A 27,527-nucleotide genomic window follows, 5' to 3' on the forward strand; every position below is an offset into this window, starting at 1 on the left:
ACTACAACATGGTAATAATAATAATTTACTTCATATAGCGGCCTTTTATCGAGGATCTCAATGTTCAAGACAGAGCAGGAAACACTCAGAATAAAAAAAAACTCATGAAATGAAAATATATAATAAATGGAAAAAAATGCTGACTTGATTCACTCGTCGAAGAAACTTAAGTAAGAAAATACGTTTAAAAATGTTTTTTAAAGATGTCCACAGAAGAAAGTTCCGGAGTCTGAGGGTTACTCAGGAAAAAAAGCTTGGTCGCCCATCGACCGAAGCCTTAACCTGGGCTCACAGCGAATATCTGATTCCCTCGATCTTAGTGACCTTGAGGGGACATATGGATGCAGCAGTGTGTCTCTGATGTCGGCTGGGGCAAGGTGGTTCAGAGCTATGTAAGTTGAAACTGAATGGTAGGTGAAACTGGAAGCCAGTGCCGAGAGGCCAACACGAGGCAAAATGTGATCTGAAGAAGGAACTCTGGTTAACACGCTAGCAGCCACAATCTGAACACACTGCAGGCTGTTAAGGAGAATCCTAGCCACACCGAGGAACAAAGCCATTGCAGCAGTCAATGCGAGATTAAATGAAGGCATGAACCATCTTCTCTTCATCTGAAGCAGAGAGAAGGCATTGGATACGGGAGATGGTCCTAAGATGGAAAAAACGAGTTTTTGTGATATTTTCAATGAGCCTCTAAGGGCAGTGTGGGATCGCAGATAACCCTTAGATTTCTGACTTTCTGTGCCAAAGGGATTACCTGGCCCTCGATCATAATGCTGAAGCATGCAGCTTTTTGTAGTTTGTGGGGGTGATCAGATGAGCATCGCCTCTGCTTTGACACTTTTAAACTGGAGGAAGTTTTTGTTACATCCAACTGTTGAAGGAAGCCAGTGGCCGAAATGTGTCGTGCACATTATAATAACATTTTAGGCCAATATGTCGGAAAATGTGACCCAGAGGACCTGTATGAATACAACAGAGAAGAGGGTCATGAACGGCACCCCTGAGGATCCCCAGATGAAATAGCGCTGGGGGCAGATTTAAAATCTCACGTGGATACGAACCGTCCCCAATTAGACAAATAAGATCTCAACCAATGGAGCACAGTTTCTGAGACCCCGATGATGCTTCCCAAGTAGTAAATCAAGATGTCATGGTCGATGGTGTAAACAAAGGCTGAACTCAGAACCAGCAAAATGAGATTACTGGGTGAGCTAGTCAGCAGTGATCCAAAGGCCATTCACCATTTTAGCCAGAGCTGTTTCAGTGATGTGTATTAGAAGAGATATGGTGGTTCAACTTCAAAGCAACCAGGCATTCGAGCACCTTGGATATGAAGAGTAGATTGGAGATTGGGCGATAGTTATTTGGAACCTCAAGAGTCGAGGCCACAGTCTTTTTTCAGGTGGGAGGTGACAGCTGCCAGTTTGAAGGTCAAAGAGACAATGCCAGACCTGGGAGATTGATTGCAAATATTGGTGACATTTGGGTAGAGTAAAATGGAATATTCTTGAATGGATTTGGTACGGGGAATGAACTGAGAGATAAAATCTCACGACCGTTGAAGGGGCAACCACAAAAACACATTATGAGAATGGTGTATGGGGGGGGGGGCGAGATGAGATGGGCCGGAGTTCGGATGTTGTACATTTTGTCTGTGAAGAATGCTATAAATGTCTCACATTCAACTTTAGATTGGGAAGAGGATGGCTGAGATGGTGGCCTTAACGTCCGATCATTCGTAACAAAAAAGTGCACTTGTTTTTTTCGTACATTGTTCGCAATGGGATTTGAGAAGAAACCAGATCTCGCCTGATGTAACGCATCTCTCTAAATTGACTTATGTTTAAAACTCTGTAAATGGACTAAAAGCTTTCGTGACTGCAGGAATTCATATTCTTTGGGTCTTTCGATAAAGTCGCGTAGATAGGTTCAAAAAGAAAATAACAATTAAACGACGACGTTTCGATCGCAACACAAGCATTCATCGAGGTTTGCTGCTCTGCGATCACGCATTAACAGGCCAATCTCTCACATTAACATAGCCACCTCAGAGCGCTGGCCGTGGAGGCCGCTCAACGATTTTACATTAACATGATAATTTTTACTTGGGAGCCCTTTGATTGGTGGAAAACTCACCACCGCCGTGGTCGCTGCCCACACTAACATTGGCTGCTGACATTTGGGCTACGCGCATTTCAAACCTTTATAAACAGTTTCCCTATAGAAGCTAACCCCCTCTTCCTGATGACGAACGCTTGTGTTGCGATCGAAACGTCGTAGCATTTTGTTATTTTCTTTGAACCTATCTACGCGACTTTACCATAAGACCCAGAGAATATCTGTAAATGGACTTTAAGGCTGGATTTCCACGACGTCCGCCCGAATTTCCGCACACAGTTCCCTTTGATGAAGGTTGCTCGGCCATGCACCTCTAGAGGCCAGAGTGCCGAGGAGACAAAGAAAGACACATTTCTCAGTGTGTCACAGCGTTGGTTGTCGTGCAAAAGCACATATTACAACAACAAAAAACAACATAATTTCGTCCAATGGCCCTTCTTCAGAGTGCTGTGAACAAGGGCCAGTTACAAAAAAAAAATCACCTAATATGTATTGTTTCCCTTTTAGAGCAGTGTTATGGACGAGTGTGTTGAGCTTAATGTGCATTCGTGAGGGATGCATCAACATAAGTGTTGCACTTACGTAGAGCAAGAGGCAGGAGTGAGAGCCACGCGATTGAAAGGTGGTTGAGTCAGCCCATCATCCCTCCTCGGTTGGTAAAATCAGTGCCACTTTGTGGGGAGATCTACAGTTGTTGTCCATGGGAGAGACTTTGGCCCCACCGTTGTAACATCAAATTTCCGCTACTTTTGCTCAGGGTTGCAAACAGAAGGTGAGCACCACATCAGTGCTAATTCGAGCAGGAAATCAGTTTGACTTTTATCCTTCGATGTTCCATTCACTTTGCAATGTATTCCAAAGTTTTACTGAAATAGCCTTCAAAATGATGCAAATTTACTTTGCTGAGTGAGACACTTCGATTATAATCATAAAGATTAAATTGATTTTTTTAAATGTTTTTCATTTAACAGGCTCAACTTCAAACGCAACCCAAGAAAAAGAAGCTTCATCATGTAAGTACTCTCTATTGGAGATAGAACAATCAATATGTATATTGATATATTGACACAATAAAATCGTTATCATAAAACGACAGATATATACATGGTGCCTCAAAAATATGTTAACACTTATAAGGGACTATCGTCTTTAATGGAAAAAGAACGGATAATACATTATAACATGAAAATAAATGTATGTTAACAGCTTCAAAAATGTTTCAGTTTGGTGTTTTAACATCTCAACACCTGTTTTGTTGCAAGAAAAAGGGAAAAACCTATTCTCATACACACATACGTACATAGTAGGAACGACACCTAAACTGTTTGCCAAGTATTTTTTTTACGTGTTATTGCTGAGTAAATACACTTTGAAACTCATGAAATATGAAAGCGAGATAAACCTATATGGCGCTTGATACATATATATATACACACACACCCAAAGGTTAGGGGTAAATAAAATAAAAGTTAAATATATGAACTTCCATGTCTGATTGCACAGTCGGTAACGTGACAGAAGATTACAATACATCAGTGGGTACGGTCAAACGATGGAATTTGTACACTCATTGCACATACACATATATATATTTTGCCTATTGTATATTATCTGCGTGGAACTTTGAGTGCTATCCCCTGGTGCGTGTGGGGTTTTCTAAGGGTCGCTCCCATTTCCTCCCACATGCCAAATACTTCTTTAATGGAAATAGCCAAACATCCTCAGACAGGAACATTCTGAAAAGAGTCATCAAACTCAAGTCAGCCTTTCTCATGTAAATATACAATTGGCACATTGTTTAATTGAAATAAAGGGTGAAAGCATTTATGAATTAGCTAAATGTATTGAGCTGCCTTCCATAATAGTTAAAGCGATTTTTAATTAATGGAAGAGTTCTAAAAGTTAGAGCAACCAATTTAAATTCATTCACGTAAAACCAACAGGTAAGGCATAACAACGAAACAAGGTGTTCTGGCCTGGTGGCTCTGTGGGTAAATCAAACCCATTTGTGACCAGAACGTTGCAGGTTCAAATCATTGTTTGGGGTTTGACTCAGCCCATCATTCCTTTGGAGTCAATACACTGGGTGTATACTTTCATTCATTAATTCAATACAATTTTTTTAGTCAAAACTCGCCCCCAGTAAAGAGGGCGTCGCAGAAATTGACGGTATAAATTAAACGAACGTAGTCCTCCTACCTATAAAATCAAGACACATGTACAAACATCAAAATGAGAGGACACACTCAAGGAAAACTAAAACGAAAAAATATGGCTTGCAGAGTTCCTGAACTGTTTGGTGCTCACAGCCAATATGAGGGCCGGCGTAAGAGAGTTCCAAATCTTCGGCGCGACACTTGGAGAAGGCCCCTGCTACCGCCCAGCGTAGAATGAAATATTTTAGCTTGAGCTAGCAAGGCCTGGCCTGAGGAACGCAAGGTAGATCTACCAGACGTCTGGGGGGCCAGACGGGACTGCAGGTACTGAGGACCAAGGCCTTCGTGAGCTTTGTAAGTTATTGCAAAGTGGTTGTTGGAAGTCATCAGTGGTTTGTTATTTGGATAAACTCACCCATGACAGTAGTCTGGTATTTCCACCACGGTCTCAGGGCTATACAAAGATGCATAAGCACCGCCTCACCATTTACGATTCAATATGCACCAAAATTTGCACTCTAGAATAGACTGAAGGATTAACGTAACATTGCTTTTAGAAACACCGTGATAATAATGTTTATCAAAATAATAATATTATTTGTCTTTTTTTTGTCCACTTCAGCCGCTCCTCAAGTGACGACTACAGGCTCACCACCGTGTAGGTACCGTTCTGCTTAACTAAAGACTCAAGGAGCGAAGTGGTCACGTGGCTTATAGGTCACCTGGCCAAGACGGTCACCGCATCACGCGCTTTTAGTTGCGGTTCTGCGGCCGTCTGGAACGCTCTTCCTTCCGATATTAGGAAGCCACTGGAGCTATGCACTTTTAAATCTAGATTCAAAACAAATTTTTGACAACTGCTTTTTGTGTCTTGTTTGCTGTACTTACCCCGCAACTGCGATTAGCACGGTTGACTATGTATGGTGCGAAAGAAGTTCACCATAACACGTACATACAATGAGTTTCAGGGTTAAAATTCAAGTTGAGGCCACCAATGACTAAACTGAGTTCTCAAGTGTAGTGAGTTGATGTTCTTGGCCCAGTCACCAATGACTGCGCAAAAGCTATCATTCATCTTACCCTCATACTTAATTTAGTAAAAATCTCCAATGCTGAGAATAATAAAAATGATCAAAATACAATGTTATGGCAAAACGCACCATTATAGCCAACTGGAAATTGCATGCACTGCAGGAATGGGCCAATAAATGGGGGAAAAAAATTGCCGCTCTATAGCATCGAAGTGCAAAACCAAGGGGCAGAGAGGAATCCTACCACCAAACATGAAACTCCTTCACTACCTCTCCTCAGAGGTCGCAACCGGGTACCCGATACCCGTACCTTACCCGATACCCGGCTACCCGTACCCCGCCGGGTACGGGTACCCGTTTGCGACCCTGGTGCGGCCGGGTACGGGTACGGGTAGACCGTGAGTCACTGGTGAGTAACTGTTTGTCACTCATTTCCCAACGTCTTGTCTCTTCTCACAATTCAAGTTCCTAGAATCAACCCACCCGCGCCTGCAACATGGCTTCATCCCAGAGGTCGCAATCAGGTACCCGATACCCGTACCCTACCCGTACCCGGTCGGGTACGGGTAGGGTACGAGTACGGCCGGGTACGGGTACGGGTACCCGTTTGCGACCCTGGTGCGGCCGGGTACGGGTACAGGTAAGGAATCAAAATCCGTTTGCGACCTCTGCCTCTCCTCCATTGGGGTCATTGATTCTTAAAGAGCATTCATTAGGGCATTTAGGCACCCCCCCTTCCCCCTTCCTTATCCCCCCTTCTCCTGCCTCTTGCTCTACGTGCACCAGGGGGTTGTAGAGTTTATTGCAACAGTTCATTGAATCGTGTGGTTTTGACAGGTTTCCATTTCACTGTAATCTGTAATGTGTTTGTGCTGGTGTCAACCTGGTTTCATATCCTCTGTGCTGTGTACCTGAATTGTTTTTTTGATAACAAAACACTTTTGGAAGAAAATATGATAATGGAATTGGTTTTACAATAATCATTTTTTTGGTTTGAGTTAATAACAGTTTTTGTCCTATAGATACACGTGCCCTTGCCACAAGAACGTGGAATTTCCACCACGGGCACAGGGCTGTAAACATTAGAGGCGCACTGTCTCAATGTTCGTTTGAGCGAAGAAATCACTTTGACTTTTGACTTTGATGCTCCATTTACTATGCAACATGTACCACTTTGCACTGAAATAACTTAAAAATTGTAAAAGTATTTTTATTCCTAGAAACACCACAACAATAATGATGTTTAAAAGAATTAATGTTTATGTCATTGTTTTCCCCCTCCCCCCCACATCAGCCACAGCTAAAGCGACACCCACAAATAAAACACTGAGTATGTACCTTTCTGTATATAGGGTGCTTCAAACACATGTTAACACTTCTGAGAATTTGCAACAATACCTAAATAAATGTGCCTCCGGGCTCTGGAGACCACCTGGAGAAGATTCCAGGCCTGTGTTGACAACGATGGCGAACAAGTGGAGACTCTTTGACTTTTTGAACCTATGAACATACATTTCTTATCATGTTACAGTGTAGTATCCGTTCTTTTTACCATTAAAAACGATAGTCTCATATAGATGTTAACATTTTTTTGCAGCACCCTGTATTTATAAGTGACATCACTGGTAGCTCAGAGGTGAAAATGAAAACAACGGAGGTGGTATCAATGAGTTCCTGGGTTCAAATGCAGCTGCAGGCCGCCTGTGACTATGATGGGCTCTCAAGTGTCACTGGCTTGATGTTCCCGGATCAGTCACGAATGACCGTGCAAAAAAAATGCGATTCTATAAAATTTACCCTTTTACTTGATTTGGTAAAAAAAATTACAACGCTGTGAATAATAACAATAAATTCTTGGTTCTTTTGGTAAAATCACGAAGAAGGGAAATAATAAAATAATAAAAATCTAAAACAATACAATTCTCACGACGTTAAATGTTCTTGCTGTGGATTTCACACCTGATGATGATTGCTTGTTTTGCAGTCGAAACGTCGTGAGAATGTTATTGTTTTATATTTTATTCTTATTTTAGTATTTCCCTTCTACGTGACTTTACCGAAAGAACCAAGAATATGAATCCCTGCAGTTACGAAAGCTTTAAATCAAAACATTATTTTTTTTACAATTGTACGTTTTATGGTTTGGGTGAACAATGATTGTGTTCTATGGATAGAATTGCCTAGACCATAGCAATGTGGAATGTTCACCAAGGGCTCAGGCATGTAAACACGATAGGCACACTGCCCCAATGCTCATTTAAGCATGAAATCACTTTGACTTTGATGCTCCGTTCATGATGCAATGTGGACCATATTTGCACTAAAATAGACTCCAGGATGAAAAAAAAATCACTTTGTTTGTGAAACACCATAATAATCATGTTTAAATATGATCCGGTCACGAGTTTGATACGTGATGAGCTGCACTGGCTTCCTATTAAATACAGGATCACGTATCAATTCTGACTACTCGTCTTTAAGAGTCTACATCAATCTGCTCCATCCTATCTCGCCGATCAGTGCGTAACAGTTTCAACACACCCAAATGTACTCCGACTAAGACACGCAGCTCGCGGCGACCTGCTGCTGTACCCGCTGTGTGTAAACCTCGCGTGCGATACGGCCAGCGCAGTTTCAGGGTATCCGGCCGAAAGACCTGGAGCACGCTACCAGCTCACGTTCGGGATCCATCCCTGGGTCTGAGCCAGTTCCCCTGCAGACTCAAAACAGTGTTGTTGATAATTGGTTTTTTACCCTTTTATCTGGCAACAAAACTGACACCTTTTTTTACGAGGAGTCATGTTTGCATAGACCACAATACCTGCAGTCATAATGCAAACAAAAAACATAACTCTGATAATGTGCACTGTCCTTGAAGTTGATTGGTCCACACCCGAGACAGCTTTCCTTAGAGCCTAGTCTCACATGGGTTGGACCAGACCAATGCGCATTCGTAATGGACTGGAGTGCGCAATATGAAATGGTCTTACTTCAAGTAATTCATACTTACGTCTTTCTTGTTTCCACATCAGCCACAGCGAAGGCGACAACTCAAAAGACACCACAAAGTAGGTGCCTTTCTCTTCACTTGAAAGCTCCAAGCATAGAAGTAGCCAGGAGGCTCAGAGGTCAAACTACTGAGGTGGTGCTGTTGAGTTTCTGGGTTCAAAATCGGGTCCACGCCACCTGTGACTAAACTGGATTCTCAAGTGGGACGAATTGATGTGCTTAAGCCAGTCACGAATGGTTTCATGAAAACCTATTATATTAAATTATCTTCAAGTCTCCATCAATCTGCTCCTACGTAACTTTACCGAAAGACCCAAAGAGTATGGATCCTTGCAGTCACGAAAACTTCAAATCTAAAATTAAATTATCCTTTTTACTTAATTTGTAAAAAAATGTCAAAGTCTTAGGATAATAATAACATTGATTTGACGATATGACGTGTTTTTAACACGTAGGCTTTCGCGACCAATATTGTTCATAATCAACGATTTTTGGGTTTAGATCGCGTTATTTATAAATGTGTCGTAACCCTCCACCACCCGACACGGCCAATCAGTAAAAAAAAGTGTCACGTTGACAAAAGACAAATAGTTCACTGCTTTAGCCCACCGGTGTGTTGAAGCGTGAAACCACAACATTTACAATTTGAGTACGACGTTTCGCTGGTAATTGCATCCAGCATCATCGGGCAATTCGCCGATCGGGCAATTCGCCGAATTGCCCGATGATGCTGGATGCAATTACCAGCGAAACGTCGTACTCAAATTGTAAATGTTGTGGTTTCACGCTTCAACACACCGGTGGGCTAAAGCAGTGAACTATTTGTCTTTTGTCAACGTGACACTTTTTTTACTGATTGGCCGTGTCGGGTGGTGGAGGGTTACGACACATTTATAAATAACGCGATCTAAACCCAAAAATCGTTGATTATGACGTGTTTTTGATTGAGTCAACAGTGGTTGTCCTATGGATAGACTTCCCCTTGTCATAGGACTATGGAATGTTCACCACTGGTTCATGACTGTAAACAGTACGTCAGCACTGCCTCAATGTTCATTTGAGCAAATAAATAATTTTGACCTTGATGCACCATTAATGATGCAACGTGCACGATATGTGCACTATAATAGGCCCAAGAATATATTTTTTTAAAATAATGACTTTGCTTTGTGAAATACCGTAATAATCATCATAATAATGTGTAATGTAATTACATTTTTCTGTCCATTTTTTGTCCACTTCAGGCGCAGCTCCATCTCCAAAACAAGAGAGTAGGTACCTTTCTGTATATTTAAAAGTTGCATCACAGAAGTGGCCATGCTGCTCAGAGGTCAAAGTACTGAGGTGGCATTCACGACCTTTCTGGGTTCAAATACAGGCCCATGGCACCTGTGATGAAACTGGGTTCTCACGTGTGGCGAGTTGATGTCCTTGGCCCAGTCACGAATGCATAAAAACCGAACTTATTAAATTAGCCGTTTTACTTGATTTGGTGAACCTGTTCAACTCTGAGAATAATAATACGCTATACAATAGCTTTGGCAAGTACTAAGTAATTTCGTTGTCCTTTGGATAAACTTCCGTTGCTCTAGGAATGTGGAATTTCTGCCACTGACTCAAGGCTGTAGACGAGAGGTGGACATCTCCTCAATGATAAAATTGAGCGGGAAATAAACTTTGTTAAATCCTTTATATTAAGTTCACTTGCTTGCTTGCTTGCGCGCTTACGACCGTGCAAATCTTTCGGTCGTTTTTAAATCCTTTATATTAAGTTCACTTGCTTGCTTGCTTGCGCGCTTACGACCGTGCAAATCTTTCGGTCGTTTTTTAACCCACTTCCCGTGATCCAATCGAGCTGACATTTTGCACACAGACTCGTTGTGCATGACAATTTTTTTTCGGGAAATTTTTTTTCCAAAATGTTCTACTTTTTAGGAAAAAATTTTTTTCATATTTAATTTAAAAAACCAATGTGATAAAAATGAAACTCTTACTCAAGAAAAACAGAAATGAATAATAAAATAAAACCGATGCCACGCATATAAAGGATTTATAGTGAAAAACTTTGTTTTTACGGGTTAATTTTTTGTACTTCGAAGCTCCTTTCACGATGCAAAGGATACAGAATTTGCATTGAAACCGGCTACAGAATTATTAATTAATTTCCTACAATTCAACACTATCGCAGTTGTAATGTTTATAGTTTGTGTTTTCTGTAACAGTCCCAACTTCATCCTCTTAACATTGCGTATAATTTGAAGAAGGAAAACGTATGTGAATATATTCATGGTTCGTGAGAAAATATCAATCATAAAAGAACACGTAACAGCAGCAATATATACAACCCATGAAGCAATGCATCAGTAATTAATGACAGACATCACATTTTCAAGGCTGTGGAATACAGTGGCATACATTCATCCGTTCACAAGCCTCCCTTGTTTTGTATTATTTTGGTCCTGTATTGTTACATACATATGTAACTAAAATAAAATCTAAACATTTATTCCATATATCCACAAAAAAGATAAATACTGTTCAGTAGTTCAGATAATCTGACGTGATACCAATGTTATCCAGCAGTGTTTAAAGCGACACTGCTCGTTTTTACAGAAAGTGTTGGTGCAAAAGTCAATAAAATGTAATCATGTCATAGCTTACCAGTCACTTTTTTGGAACAATATGGGTAATAAATTGCCTTCGATTCCATATCTCCTAAAATATATCGACATCTTTTAGTCTATCAACCCGTAAGCTTTCCTGATGTTTTTTGTATTTCTTCGAAAGAAAGGACAGAATGGATGTCACGTGATCAAGCACAGATTAACTTGGTTGCCTGAAACTTTTCTTTTTCAGGTAAATTATTGTACGTAATTCTCGTCGTCATTATTATAATTATAATTTCCATCATCATCGCCGTGCTCTGCATGTGGATGAAGATACGTGTAAGTACATATCGTAAACATTCAATTTTTGTCTATGTTATATATATAAACATGTCTAATTGGATTCTAAGCTTTTGTGACTGCAGGAATTACTCTTTGGTTCCTTCGGTAAAGTCACGTAGAAGGGAAATAATAAAATAATACAAATTTAACATAATAAAATAATTCTTACTGTGAGAATTATTATTATTTCCCTTCTACGTGACTTTACCGAAAGAACCAAGAAGACAACAACCATCATCAGGTAAGAATGAATGATAAAACACAGACACGGGAACAGCATAGGCAGACACACACGCAGAGAGATACACACAAAGACAAACATGTGTGTCTGCCTATGCTGTTCCAGTGTCTGTCGTTTATCATTCATTCTTACTTGATAATGGTTGCTTGTGTTGCAACCGAAACGTCGCATTCTCTTTATATTTTATTTTCTACGTTTACTTTACCGACAGACCCAAAGAGTCATGTATAATTGGAATGCATGATCATAATTATGAGCCCTTCATTATTGCACTGCTGGATGAAGGCCTCCCACTCCATATTGGTTATAGAGGTTTGTTTGACCATACTTTCCCACGCTGGTCACTGAGACTACCGGTGAAAGGTAGCTGAGAGCCGGTGCAGATATCACTGATGTTAGCCAGGACCAGGAATCAAACTCAGTTCACTGAGGTTACAGTGTCGAGTGCTAACCGCTGCACCACCATTCCACCGACTAATTAGAAACAGCACCATATTTAAAAATATATTTCATTACGTAATGTTTTTTTTAAATATTTAACAAACTCCACTCTGCATTGCTTAATTTGCTACATTTTAAAATAGACTACAAATTAGGTTCCAAGTGAAACAATTGCAATTCAGTGTCTCATAGGATACTATATATAGACAAATGAAGAGACATCTGAGCAGACTGGTGGCACGGTGGTTAGGGCACTTCTGTGCGAGTCTACCTACCTGAGCTGGATTCCCGGCCACGGCTAACATCAGTGGCGAGATCTATCTGAACAGATCCTCATATCCCTCTTCACCAACCTGCACTGACCAGACTGTTACAGTATGCTCAAACAACCCCCCATGGATGACACAGCAGGTGTTTGACAAGGAACTGTACTTTTATATATATGAAAAATAAGTCAATAATACCGTTTTTTTTTTAGTTAGAACGCATAAATATAAATGTGTTGTTAAACCCGCCACCACCCAAAACAGCCAACGTGTAAGGTTTGTCACGTAAACAGAACATCCCAATTCGTTACGAGTACAGCACACCGGTGTGTTGGAGAGCAAATCCACAACATTTACAATCTGAGTTCGACGTTTCGCCAGTAATTACAACTAGCATCATCAGGCGGCAGCCAAATCTGTATTTTGGATGATATTGGTCCCAAAAGCCTACGTGTTAACCTAAAGAAACAAGTATTTGCCTTTTGAGTGGTGCACAAGCACAAATAAAACAAGTCAACACATTCATCATCAACACTGTGGCCTTAAAATACAAAAAATATAATTGGACAATGTCCCATCTGAACTAATTTGCTATGAATAAGGGACATTGCCCAAAACGTTGCCTGTGTTATTGACCAATGTGTTGAGATTTTTGTAATTGTATTGCTCTATCTTTATTATAGACAGTGCCGAATAACACATATTTGCACGGTTGGATTTTCTGTTTTCTGCTGTAGAAGAAGCAGAGTTTCACACTGCAGATGGTTAATGGTCAGGATTCCCAAGAACTGGTGCCACTGGATTTAGCAGCCACCACATCCGGTAAGCTACTTAGCATTAACACGCCATGCATGTGTTAGTACAAGCGTCTAATTTTTATTTACCTACATACGAATGAAGCTAAAACCCATTGGTTCATCGTCGGCCATGATAGTTTCACTGCTCAATTAAATCTTCCCCCAAACTGTCACCATACCCCACGAACCTGTGGTGTAATAATCCATGTTGTAGCTGCACGCTTCATTATTTCATGGCTCCATCTCCACCGAGGATGTTGCGCGCATTCCTTCCTTGTCTGTCACTCGGTTATCCTTCACCAGGGGCGATCATCCTTTCTCGTGACGTGGATTGCCTGAAGTCCACTTACAAAAGTTTGACCAATATCATCTTCTTGGTTCTTTCGGTAAAGTCACGTGACTTTACCGAAAGAACCAAGAAGATGAATCCCTGCAGTCACGAAAGCTTTAAATCGAAATTTGACCAATATCGTGAATCTTGCGTGTGTTGTTATTATTACAAGACATTTTCGGTGGGATTCAAGCTGTCTCCTCTGAGATAATTGTCACGTATTTCTTCCCCCCGCTAGCTGCCAAACACCCCAAAGAGGATGGAGAGCCCGAGTCTGACAAAGAAGATTCGAACGATTCTGACGACAAGACGGAGAACGCCACGAACCCAGACGAGGTGACGGCCAAAGCTGCACAGGCGACTGAGAAGACCCCAAGCACGGGTGAGGCCCACGTTAAGTGCGCGCACAGCGGCGAAACTAAAAAACGGCAGTCGCGTGGACGGCTTTCGTCAGTTGCGTCTGCAATTGACGACCTGCCTGTCGGTTGGCCACGGTTTTCTAAATCGTCTGAGTTGCTGGTCTCAAGCGATGACACAGCAACACGTGCAGCACCTCTCGAGCTGATGGTCTGTGTGAGAGTGAGAGCTTGTGTGCGTGCAATTCACATCTTGGCGTGTTGTTGTTTAGATCGCATTGTTTCATGGCCTGCGCTCCGATTTTTTTTAGCGTTTTTTTTATCATTATGTGCAAATTTGAGTCGCTCTTTAATTGTCGTTAGACTCGGGCCTTTCTGGCTAAAGCAGCGTAATAATTATAATTTCAGTTGATCGCTTGGCCACAATCTCAAGTTAAGATATAAATCTGTATGTTATTTTAATGTAAATCTTGAACAGCAGCAGAGGGCATTGCCGCGACACCCATTGGTGTACTGTGCTAGGCTGCCAAGCTCCTTGCCTTCACTAACCAACCCTGCAGTGACCGGCATGGTGAACGTGGTCGGATAACTCGCCACGAAATCGTGCCGCGGTGGGGAGGCCATCAACCAGAAGTGGATTGTAACGAAACGGGCTGCGCGTGCACACCGCTAACACTCAGTCGCGAGGTTTGCGGGCTTCGCATCCATGTCCAGAACGTGATTGCACCCCGGTCTCCGTCGTATGCTCTTCTCGTGAGGTCAAAGGTCACAATATGCTCCGCTGGTACCTCAGCGCGATCCTCTTTGTGAAAATTTGTTTTCATCCTCTGGCTAGTGGCGATAGGCAACTGCTGCTCGTATAGTAAAGTGCCCTTGCATGTGCGGGCGTGTGTTTACGTGCCCTGCACATGAAGGTATCTTTATAAAGCGATGGGTGCTATATTTGGCAACTTGATACCGTTCACTTCAGAAAACCATACATCTGTAGCTGTATCTAGTTTTTTAAATTATTATTTTTATCCAGCAATATCTTTTTCGAGTGGCATTAATACAATAATAAACTCAACAAAATTTCAGTTGAACCACGGAAGTTTGAAGATGATGTCGATAAGGGGAATGTTTGCAGTGATATTTTAGAAGTAATAAAAAAAATCCATACAGTGAGTCGTTATAAGACCACATTTGGGAATTACCCACAAAAACATAGTTTGACTAACTTCGCCTTATATGGTGAGGGACTCGGCTCATTTAAGGAAGGAATAGCATCGACTCATTTTAGGAAGTATAGAGTCATTGTGTTGCATAATGAGTGCTGAAGCATTTGAATGTCACGTGGTTAAAATTGTCCGTAGGTGGAATGGTATTTTCACTGGAATCAACTTGGTCCTAATGTGTGCAGTACTGTTCAGAACAGTACGTTAACATTTACCTTTAAAACTCAGAATGGACACTCTGGGTTCCACATATATGCCCAATGAGTCTGAGCAGACTGAGAGAAACGTTATTCACTTCAACCTCTGCCGAGTACATGCATGTAACAGCTGTCAATGCGTGCTTTTTATAATGTTAAACACATTTTTTTTACGTGGTTAAATCTGGTTTGAAATTATTCCTTAAATGACGTTTAAGGAAATATGTGAATTTTAATACTTCATTGATATTAGTTATTCGGGTTATTAGAAGTGTACGATTTCCCTCTTACCAAACAGAGTCACTGCTGACTGCAGTGAATGGCAACACGCTCGAGTGGCTGTAGAGGTGACATCAGCACATCGCATACAGAACATCATCATAATCAGCCATTGGTCGATCCACTGCTGGATGAGAGCCTCTGAAAGTCACCACCACCGCCGTTTGCGATCTCCATGGTGGACTTTCTCCATTCCCGCCCTTGACTGCCACGCCACCATTATTCTCCACCACCAACCATCATCTGCACAGGTTTATCTATCCATCTCCACCAATGTTTACAGTTGTCAGGAATCGAACTCAGGTCGTTGGGCTCACGGTGCAGTGCCACCTCTCCACTCATTCAAAGGTACGATAATTGGTGGCGCATCAAATGCATCATTATGCAACTTAAGGCAACCTTTAAAGATAAAACAACTTAATTGTTAAAATGAGTGGTCTCACGGTGATTAGCACACTGCGCTATGAACGCAGCCACCCAGGTTTGATTCTCAGCTACGGCCAAGATAGCGGAAAGTGACATCTGAACTGGTCCCGTGATCTCCTGAACTAAACTGTGTGGTGAAGTGTGATCTAAACAAACCCCATCACCAGCACAGCATGGGGGAGGCCTTCATCCAGCAGTGGAGATACAAATGACTGCACATTTCACTGCTGCCACCATCATCATCATCATAACGCAATCATAAAATAATCCTTCAAATGAATAATGCACATTCCATCCAAGCATCCCAATGCGCAATGCAAAGCAGGGAGGCCGCTTGAAAGAGATGGGCTTTACAAAGCAGACTTTAATCTAATTCTAGATTTGAAGCTTTCGTGACTGCAAGGATTCATATTCTTAGGTTTTTTCGTTAAAGTCACATAGGTAAAAAATTAAAATTAATAAAGTAAAATTTAATTAAATAAAAAAAATACTTGATACAGCTAACGTGCTGTGACGGTTCCACCCGAAGACGGAGGCTTGTGTTGCCTCCGAAACGTCGTGATTTATATTTTATTTTTATTTTACTTTTATTAATTTAAATTTTTTACCTACGTGACTTTACCGAAAAACCTAAGAATATGAACACTTTAATCTATCTCCCGACTCTGATTGCATGATTTCAAGTGGCAAGGCGTGCCGCACATAGCTTGGGTGTGGCACGCTAACAAAAGCGAGCGTGTTGGAGATCACAAGATATTAAGGGCCCTGATGGAATATATACAATGTGAAGGGAGCGCGATCTCCGGTGTGTTTTTACGGGTTGACATCACGTGTCGTTCGGCGTGGCGTCCGACGTTTCGTTCCGCGCGAGAGATGCGCAACATGGTGGCGAGGGAGTTCGTGACGCAGAACTGACGCTGCTTTTGCGAGAAAGTTTTTATTGCTCTACCCCCCCCCAACTCTTGAGTCTTCCAGACGCTTTGGGCAATGATACCCCGGCACCTTCATTAAGGAAGTAGATAAAGCATAATGAGAAACACATCAAACAAATGGTGTTCTGCTAACCGGTACACCGGCTCACTGGGTTATGCGAGGTTGTGAGCAGACATTGCTGTCAGCGCTCGGTTAATGGCCCTTGATATTGGTGAGAGAGCAGATGTTAAAAAACTCCCATCTTGGGGCAGATACATTAGCCACGTGCTGCGATGTCTGGCGTTCGACACCAGAGGGCAGCACAAACATTCTGCCTCTTGCCTCATCTTCACTGCCCTGACCCATTGCAACTCCTTTGCATTTTATTACATCGTAGAATAACGCTTTAAATGTGTATAATCGCGTGATCCTGGTCGTGTATGACTACTGAACTAACATTTTTCGGAGAAGTCACTTTTTACAAAGCAAATAATTATTGAGGGGGGTGGGGGGGGGAGCATTGGCAAAGTCGTTATCGCCCTGTCCTGTGAACCTGGTGACCAGAGTTCGATTCCTGGCCCCGGCTAGCGTTCAGTGACGAGTGACATCTGAATCGGTCCGAGGCACCTTTCACAGAAACTACACTGACACTGCGGTGAAGTATGGTTCAGCATTGCCCCTGAGCCAAGAACACGGGGGAAGGTGTCATCCAGCAGTGAAATGACAAATTACTGTTATTCATTCATAATCAACGTTTTTGGGTTTAGATCGCGTTATTTATAAATGTGTCGTAACCCTCCACCACCCGACACGGCCAATCCGTAAAAAAGTGTCACGTTGACAAAAGACAAATAGTTCACTGCTTTAGCCCACCGGTGTGTTGAAGCGTGAAACCACAACATTTACAATTTGAGTACGACGTTTCGCTGGTAATTGCATCCAGCATCATCGGGCAATTCGCCAGAATTCGCCAGAATGGTCTACGTGTTAAACTAACTGTTATTCATTCATCTGATGTGAGGGTTAGTGGATCACACAGACACTCGCCCTCAGGGCAAGGAGGCGCCTTTCGAACGAACACATTCTAAGGTCCCACTCGTTACACACAAAGTGCTTGCCACAAATGAACAACAAAACGTCGCTGATCTCGTCATGGAGCATTAACCACCATCACGCAACTCCGGTGGTCATCCTCGCAGCAGCGGATCGTGACTGGCCATCAAACAAAGACGGCGCTCACCGCATCGCGCGGCGCTTTCACGTGCGCTGCGGCCGTCTGGAACGCTCTTCATTTCGATGTTAAGAAGCCACTGGGGCTATGCACTTTTTGTGTTTCGTTTGTTGTCCTCTGATTAGCACAGTTGGCTACGTACGATGCAAAATAAGTTCAACATACGTACATGCGGCCAAAGTACATCATGCACTGACCAACGTGGTGGAATTTGAGGAGGCCTTCATCCAGCAGTAGATTGCAACGGGCTGTATGTTATCACTGTCAAAGATAGTTCACACCTGCCTAAACCAACCATGATTGTGATATTTCAGTGGGCCAAAACAGTTGAGATAACAGTTGAGATGTTTAGGACTTCTGCGTGCGGAGTGTGCCATTAGCTTTTTGTGGACGTACCGGTTACATCTCGTGCTCTTGCCTGAAACAAATCTCAAGTTCAGCACACACATATATCTGTGACTCGAGCATATTGCGTGGACTGGATTTCCTCAGTCGTAACTTTGTCAGGAAGGGAAACCAATTTTGTAGAAAGATTCCACGCAGAGTAATAGCTTGGCTCTCCGTGTGGTTTATACCCCGCTCAAGAAAATGCGTAAACCACGCTCTTGGCATCGTGTCTGCGGCCATTCTTCCGTGCATGATCTCTATACTTTGTGTACCAGAATTAGCATGCGGATCTTACCGTCAAAGGCCAGTTCATTACCAGTGCTAAGCTCTAACGCAATGGCCTCCTCACGACTGATCCATTCGTTAAAAATAATATATATAAATGCAAATTCAGATTATGCATGCCTGTAGAGCAAGTGGTCAATTGACTGATAGTTTTTACTTTGTGAAATTCGAATGTAGTTTCGTTCGCTCCTTTTTCAAAAAGGGGTTCAGCCGAGAGCCCTGGAGTAAAATTCACTTGAGTGTAGATTTGATTTTTTTTTTTAAGGACCGTAGCAGCACGCGGGTGCTCGTTGCGTGCCGGGCTGTTTGGTGGCAGGAATTTACGCGTCCGCGCACTGCCAGCATTGAGACGAGTCTGATTCCTTTATCATTTGTGCCAGTGCTGCAAGAGGAGTGGTTGGTGTGCGTTAGCAGTCAGTAGCGTACGTACGCAAGTTGATCAATAATGACACCGAATAAAAAAAAACAATTCTTTATCCGAATTCTTCAGAAATTAACTTCATATAAAGCAAAGACGTTGGAGCCTGGTGGCTCAGGGGCAGAGTGAGCAGCTCGCGATGGGAATCACGGTTGGGGGATCACTCAGCCCATCATCCTACCAGGGTTGATGAAACGAGTACCACTTTTTGGGGAAGTCATCAGTGGTTATCCTATGTAAAGACGTGTCCCTGTCATAGGAATATGGAATTTCTACTACTGGCTCAGAGCTGTAAACAGGAGATGAAAACTGCTTTAGTGGTAATTTGAGACAGAAATCACTTTGATTTCACTATATAACAGCAGAACCGCAATGCATGAATGGCATTATAAGCAGACTTCTGCTCTGTGTCTGCACATATAGACACAATATATTGTTGTCCATCAGCAATTTTGCTTTCCAGACCAATACTATCCAGTAACCTATTGTTTAAGTAAAATAAAAAAACTTTGGACCAGATTTGACCTGATGGATCTCATCAGCAGAGTCAGGCTTGTTAAACAAATGAGGCTGGATTACACGATGTTAATGGGCAAGAGCAATTCCATTTAAGTGATGGGTTCCCATTCACTACAAAAAAAGCTATTGTGGTGCATTATGGGTAATTGTTATATTATAAAAAGCTGCATACAATAAATCAGTCACGTGTACTCTTGCAGATGAATTATGCTCCGCTCACCACGAAGTCGCAAGTATGCAAAGAATCTTAACGGCTTTATATGTTTAAATTGGATGTCCATCAGGATTTGGGAGAGAAAAAAAGAAGCGAATCGACGTGTAAATAAATACTTTGCTGCTCGTGTACACCAATATTACGAGAAGCCGAACACGGCCGGTGTGTAAAAAAAGAAAATTTCTCATGAGAAAGAAGGCCCCCAAGAGCCTCGTGTTTTGGCTTGTCTGTTGATATTATCGAATCCGGCCACCCACTAAAGCACTCACCTGCTGGGACCCTTATAGGACCGTGCGCGTGGCGTACAACCACAAATACCACGAGTGCTTTTTGATCAGGATTTAGATCTGCACAGGAACGGAAATTCTCTAGTTCTCGTCAATCAGCAATGCGGGGTTAAACATTACATCGGTTAGGAAATTAGTTTTTTTGTTAACAGGAATGGATCGTTGCCATTGAGGATTTTCGTTTTTTGTGCAAAGCCTCCGTGATAAAATGCCGTTAAAGTAAAATGTATGTTTTTCAATTGGCTCTTCAAGTCAATTGATATTTTATCTGCACGAACAAGAATGTGCGATAGACTTTTTTTTTTATGAATGCACGGAATACCTCCCAGAGGCATAGAGGTGTGGTACAGCGATTGGCACACTACGCTATGAACCCGCCGACTTGAGTTCAAATCCCGGCCGCGTCTGCCTTCAAATTGGATACCTCACCTGCTCCTCGGCCTTCTCTCTGTTGACTCAGCCTTGAACTGGCATTGACTCGTATCGAGAAGTATGGTCAGACAAACCCCATGGCCAACATCATGGGAAGTCCTTCATACAGCAGTGGATTTACTAACCGTTCTAAATTAGTATTACTTTACTGCTCATACTAAATAAATAGTTTTTTTTCAAAATGTGTTGCTACATTTGTTGCGTATTCAGCTTAAAATGTGATATATTTCCTTTGAAGGAACATTTCACGAGCATTGTTGGCAATAATGTTGCCCAATTGTCGCTGGATAAAGGCATATAATAATATTTTATAGAGGGCGTGATAATGTTCTGAGTTTGAGCTTGCAGCAAAATATATATTTGGTGCCTAAACATCGAATCCTGGGACTTACATAAAAGATGGGGTGATGTGTTGGCGCAATGGTTAACGTACTGCGCTTTGAACCCTGTGACCCTGAGTTTCACTCCCTGCCATGGCTAACGTCGTTGGCCTGTCGCAGCTGAACCCGTCCTGTGAAACTCCTTTCACCAACCCCCACTGAGCAATTGATGAAGTATGGTCAAACAACGCCCCACAACCGAAAACAATATGCAGAGGCGTTCGTCCAGTAGTGGATTGACAAAGGGCTGTGAATTAGACATTTCTTATGTCTCCCTCCTCCGTCTGTTCATGGGTAGGCATTGAGTTACAGTTGCTACGACTCTCCCCCCGCGTGCCTCCGATTAGCAAGGCTGGCTACGTACGGTGCGAAAGAAGTTCAACGAACATGCACACGTCATATAGTACACCATGCACTGACCAACGTGGTGAAATATGAGGAGGCCTTTATCCAGCAGTAGATTGCAACGGGCTGCATGTTATAGTTCACACCTGCCTGAACCAACCATGATTTAGCAGCTGTGATATTTCAGAATCAGAATCTGTGTTGATCCTGAAAAAATCCGACGCGTTATGAAGCTCATTTTCACGAATTTGTACATTTAAGACCTCTTAACCCCCCCCCCCAACCTTTATGAGCCATGCAGAAAATAATAATCTGCATGCAAAATTCCGCTATGCTTCTGCTTCTTCTTCTCGTGGAATAGAGAAGGACCCACTGATGTGTTCCCGTTGGGAAGACATTGAAGCCCAAATCCTGGACAGATCGCACAAGCAGATCTCGCCTGTTCTCACGGCCACGCGAGGCGTTAATCCCGCACATCTCCGGCCGCTTTGATTAACATCTGCCGACACATGTCTGCAAAGTGAGGCGTTAAGAATCAGCGCGAGTATTCCGCGAGGTCTGCCGGCTCCATCAAACCCGCTCGCTTGTGGCGGTGACCGTCACAACCCATGGGTGTGATTTTTAGTAATTCGTTCAACTGCGTTTTACGCGGCCACGCATTAGCGGATAGCTCGAAGGGACAATGCTGCCGCAAAAAACCGGAGCACGCAGAAATTTCGACCGGGTCAGTAAATCTGATGGACACATACACTGCCGCGTAGGGTTTTTTTTTAGCACTTGTGCTACGTGTTTTCGTCTTGCACCGTGCGTTGTTTGGCACAACGGAGGAAGTTTCCCTCCGCGTGCCGGGACGAAGAAGCTTCCCGCATGGCGGAGCGAAACGTTGAGAAAATCGTGCCCAAACACAGATCGGGAGGGCCACAGATGCACGTGCGCAACATTCATATCGCCACGGTGCGTCAGAATCTCTGGAGGGAATCACAGGAGCCCAGATCCAAGCTTCATACCTGCTCCACTGTGATGAAGATGACCCCTGGGGCAAGATGAGCGACCCACTGACTTCCACTTTGTCATCACCCGATTGCCCAGCAAACAGAGCATGTTTGTTGCCTCTTGTAACCCACGGCGCACAGAAAACGTGTGATTGGTGCACGCACACACGTAGACAGACTGGCCGGCTGACATATACATGCATGCGCACACACACACATCACACGCACTCTCTCGCACACGGATACAAAACAAAGACAAAGATCCCCCCCGCCCTGTGTAGCCTGCAACAGACTGTTGGGGCAAGTGTTGTCAGCGAGCACCTAATGAAGGCCGGCACGGCGCACGAGGGGGTGGGTGGCCAGCGCCACACCCGTCCGCCTTTGTCTCCCCAGTGGCGATGTTTACTACAACACCGCTACACCAGGTAATCATTTGACGCTGAGTCGACCTCGTGGAGGCCCAAGACCGGTTCAGATAATCACTGTCACTGGCGGTGGCTGCGAGTGGGAATCAAGCTCGGGTCCCCGGTTTCGTGCCGCGCTAACCGCTACAAAGACAAAGATTCCGATTATAGCCTTTAACGGACCGTTGGGGCAAGTGCTGTTGAGGTTCGTACGGCACACGAGGGGGGCGGGCAGGGGGTGGGGGGGGGTAGCCAGCACCATGCCCAGTCACGTTTATCTCCCCAGTGCTGATATTTGTAACACTGCACCGGTGTACAAATGTCATGTTAGCCGTGACCGGGAATTGAACTCAGGTCAGCAGGTTTGTATGCTAACCACTTCAACACTGCTCCCCAAATAAACAATAACAACAACCGCCATTCGCCACTAAGTGGCGGTGACGTCACAACGGCGTTTGTGCCAGGCTATGTGCACGTTAAGGCCACGTGAAGTGTTGAACGCTCGCTGGCAGGATATGGGACATACCTAGGTGCCATGGGTCGACTGACCGAGATGACTGGCCGATGCACCACCTGTGCCCCCAAACATACGCACATATACACACACATACACACAAATGCGGATACATTGACAAATTAAGCTAAACATGTAACTACTATACATCTCGCTGCTCCCCCACAAAGAATAACACAGATGAATTTGGGAACTAAAACTGTATCGGTGCTTTAAAACATTGTAATTGTTTCATAATCTGGAATCCTTGATCTTGTGTAGAACTATCAGCATGGACGTAGAGTGTTGTAGTAATGCCAACAAATTGCTTATAAATTTTGTTAAATACAACACAAAACTCGCACTTAAACATTCTACTAAAATATATCTTTTTTTTACATTTTCCAGAAATTTTGGAATCGATTTATAGCCTGGCATTTCAATTCCCGCCTCGGCTGGTGACATTATATTTATTATAAATGTCAGTCTTTAAGTTTTTTTTTTTTATGGCTTGGACTCGGTCAGGTGGCTTGCATAATAAATCTCCCATTGCATTCTCCCATTGACCGGCAGCGCAGATTTACTTGGAAGTGGGTTGGACAGAACAGATGGGACGAGGCCACATTAGCTCCACATTATTTATATCGGGGTTGGAGCACAGAGGGCTCTGATCTCATTTTGGAGCCTCTTCAGGGCTGAAATGCAATGTGATACGGGAATTTATGAGATCACATCCCCACCCTCTGTCTCGCTGTCCCACTTTTTCAGTCTCCACGATTTTTTAGTTTTTATTTTCGACTTACAATGCTGGAGATAGGGGGAAAAAACCCAAGCAAGCAAGCTGCGACCGCCGTATTTCACCTGCTTGTCGGCGTATGTGGAGTGCGTTTGTCTATGGGAGCGGTGGCACGATTGTTAGTGTGGGGGCATGCAAACGATACGTCGCTTTTTTGGTTTTAAATCGATGGTTACATCTCGAGTGTATTACGTTGATTGTCTCAGCATGGTTACCGATGACTGCGCGCAACAAAAATCGTTTGCAATGAAATTGGTTCTGCGATTCATTTGGCAAAAATACCAACTCTGAGAATTTAAAATATCAGTTTGACTGTCATGGGACGAACATTGCTCCCAGCACCAGGGAGGGTGGGAAAGTGCTTCATCATTACTCCGAGGTCACTTTAACATAATTTCCGAAGTAGGTCTGTAATAACTACTTCTGTGGTCGGTGTGTTTATGGAGGTGGCCAGGACGAGTTCAGATATCCCTCACGACTTTTGGCCGTGGCTAGGAGTCAAACTCGGGTCCCCGGGTTCATAGCACATTGAACTATTGCACCACCCACTCCAATCCACTGTGTATATTCCAAGGGGGTATATATATATACAACGTGTGTGTGGGTTTATATACACAAGTATATACTTCAATTCATTTGTTATGTAACCAGAACTTCTATAATCCTGAGTTCCAGCCTCAGGGCAGACAAGAAAAACATGAATTCCCATGCGCAGTAATCTGGGCCAGGTCAGTGAATCCACAAAGTAAGTGCGTATGATGCAACATTTCACATGAGCACTTGTATCAAAAACATACCATGTAATACACAAAAATAAGCATCATCAGTAATGATCAATCTTTTGCTGGATGAAAGCCTCGCTAATACATCTACATCCTTCTCAGTTCTGCGATGCAAAAATCCACCTAGCATATGCACACGAACTGATTGTATAAGTTACATCTCCCGGTTGACGTTTACTTGGACGCGTTCTGTCCCTTGGCTACCATTGCATGACAATGCTTGATCATCAGCTAAGAGTGTGTTGCGTTCGAGCAATGATCAGCAGACAAAGAGAGAAAATTGCCAGTTTCGTCTAGTACATATTTGGGAACACGATGCCAAGGCAAATGAATGGCACATTGATTTGGCGCACGCATAAGTCTTAGAATAAGTTCATCGGGGACTTGATCTGTCTTAACAATCGTTGCAAAGTGCTCCGTCTGAAGCCTCCACTCAAAAAAATGTCTCTGAAGTGTTTTTCCTGCTACTCGTTGATTTGATTTCAGTGCTCAAAATAATAACAACAACAAAATAACACAATTCATTTCTACCCCCTTACATCGTAAGCCCACACAAGTGTCTCTGCCACCCCCAAATGACGGTCCAAACACAGCGCGTTTATTCCTCTGCTGCTATTGCCAAGAGATGGAACCTGCACAGTTTGTTTCAATTGCTAGGACACAACACTCTCATTTGGCCACTGATTAACGCGGACGTCGTCAAACTGGTGGACAGCCTTCAGCGAAACTGGCATAGTGAGGGCCTCATCGGTCCCGTGCCAGGTTAACATTGTTTGCTTATGGCGTGAAACTCTACCGTGAGCTGTTTGGAGTTGTTTAAGGCTCTGAGCGCAGTGGCTTTCCCCACTTAAAGGATTAGAGAAGTGATGGTTTCTTCCGGGCAAATGTGGGAAGTGAAATAGTTGGTTTCTTTTCTGTTGTTGCCCATTTTTGTTTTATTTTAAAACCAAGAAGGGAAAAGGCGCAGCTCTGCAAGTGCTTGTTCATGCCACTGGTGGTGGAAAGGCCTCTGGACAGCTCTTCTAGGGGGTATTTGGCCTACTCTTCCAAAACCATGAGAGGGTTGAAAGTGTTTCATATCTCTTGCACATCCGCCAAATGAAAAGAAAACAGTTGTGTAAAGAAATAACATTTCTAAAAACTGGTTTAGGTAATATTTTAAAGCAGACGAATTTGTGCGAGACAAATTCGCATCCTTCGCAGCGTACGTAGTACGCGCAAGCTCGTAAAAACGACGATAATTGCGGGTGATCCTTGGCAGCTGTGCAAAAAAAGGACATACTGATGTATGCGTGTTTATAAAGTCCGAGGTCAAAGGTAAGCGACAAGCTAGTCTCACCTGCTCCAGGCCTGCTCGCGCACGCACGCACAGCCAGTTGTGTATGGACGACACGGACCCCACAGAAACGTATGGAATTTTCCGTGTCAGGAATGCAAAGTGTGAGGTCTCTGTTGGGGTTACTGGAAGGGGTGGTGAGGTGGGGAGGGGGGGTGTGCACACGCTGCTCTCCGTCGTGTTCGAGGGCTGTCCGGCCAGAGTTGAGGCGTTCATTCTTCTCGCTGTCGCCTCGCTCACTGAGTGATGTGGCAGAATGTAAAGAGGGGAGACGTTTCGAAGGAATTTTAAAACAGTGTCATGTACATTGAGGCGCTTCCCAGGCGGTGTCTCTCGGCGCTGGTGAATGTACTCGCGAGACTTTCAACCTAAATATATGTTGTTGTTTTTTTAATCGAAAAAAGCCCCAAAAATATATACTTCTAAATGCAGTGATAGTTACGGGACTTTTTTTTATTTTCCCCACATTTCCCCAACCCCCCCCCCCCACCCCAGAATATTGCATCATCCCATATTTGGGAATGGTTCATGGAAGGAGATTTCACAGACCTCCTCCTGAAATCAGTTCAAGTGACATTTAATCCACAATCGAGGTCGTAATTTTCCCACAAGCCCTGCTACAGAGAGGAATGCTCATCGCATGACACTCAAACCGATATTTTAACTTCTTACAGCTTGACTTCAACTAAATTAGGTGTAAAACTGAGTTTAATGTAATATTTTTTTGTGTGTGTGCAGACACTCGTGCACTGGGCTTAGACCACTCCACTTGAAATTCGGGTTTAATCATCGGGCGTCTGCCCAGAATCAAACTCAACGTCTCAGCAGTGCCAGCGAAGTTCTCTCGCTCTCTGAGTCACACAGCCACCTCTCTGCAATGGTCACAAATGAAACAAAAAGTCACAAAGACGTGACTCATAGCTCCACGTTGAGTCAATATTTTAGGAGCCGTTGAACAGAAAGGTGATGTATTGAAATTGCCTCTTGGAGAACACCTGTTAGATCGTCGGAGAGCAGGCTCTATCTGTCCATTCGCCACAGAAGTCCACATATGGGTACTGTAGCCCATGTAAAATTGATAAACGTTCAGGCGTTTACGGTTTTGCCGAGATTAAAGAACCACATTTTGGCAAAGGTACCGCTGTTTGACACACACCGCAACACTGCATTTATCAACGTTTAGTAAACATTTTTTCAACGTCATGTAAATAGATTTTTGTAAAGCGGACCTTGGTTTAAAAACACAACATCAAGTTGAGGGATGCTTTCATGTTTTTTTTTCTAATGTTTTTGGCTTTGTGGAACTCCGGCAAATTGCACAAAGACGTTGCTTTAAAATATACAATGCTGATGAATCAGCACTCGCAAAGGCAGGCAAATCATGAGTTATTTATGCACGCTGCGGACATTTATTTAAAACGAAATACTGAATTTCTTTCTCAACTTGGTCACTAGGAGGCAGCAGGTTCTAGGAGTCGGAGTCCTGTGCAGTCTTAATACA

At 43.2% G+C, this 27,527-nt stretch overlaps 1 protein-coding gene across 2 annotated transcripts in view; it reads left to right on the forward strand.

Annotated features, from left to right (window-relative positions):
* The window catches only part of LOC144724084 (uncharacterized), a 73,833-nt gene that overhangs the window by 4,529 nt on the left and 41,777 nt on the right, over positions 1–27,527 (forward strand). For both annotated transcript variants that reach the window (XM_078602949.1, XM_078602950.1), the window contains exons 3-10: positions 3,093–3,134; positions 4,900–4,935; positions 6,603–6,638; positions 8,341–8,376; positions 9,562–9,588; positions 11,174–11,262; positions 12,951–13,035; positions 13,580–13,723. In XM_078602949.1, the coding sequence (XP_078459075.1) occupies positions 3,093–3,134; positions 4,900–4,935; positions 6,603–6,638; positions 8,341–8,376; positions 9,562–9,588; positions 11,174–11,262; positions 12,951–13,035; positions 13,580–13,723 (495 nt within the window). The remainder of the gene's footprint in view (positions 1–3,092; positions 3,135–4,899; positions 4,936–6,602; positions 6,639–8,340; positions 8,377–9,561; positions 9,589–11,173; positions 11,263–12,950; positions 13,036–13,579; positions 13,724–27,527) is intronic.

The sequence above is a fragment of the Lampetra planeri genome, chromosome 19 (assembly GCF_965212315.1).
Source record: "Lampetra planeri chromosome 19, kcLamPlan1.2.h2, whole genome shotgun sequence".
NCBI lineage: Eukaryota > Metazoa > Chordata > Hyperoartia > Petromyzontiformes > Petromyzontidae > Lampetra > Lampetra planeri.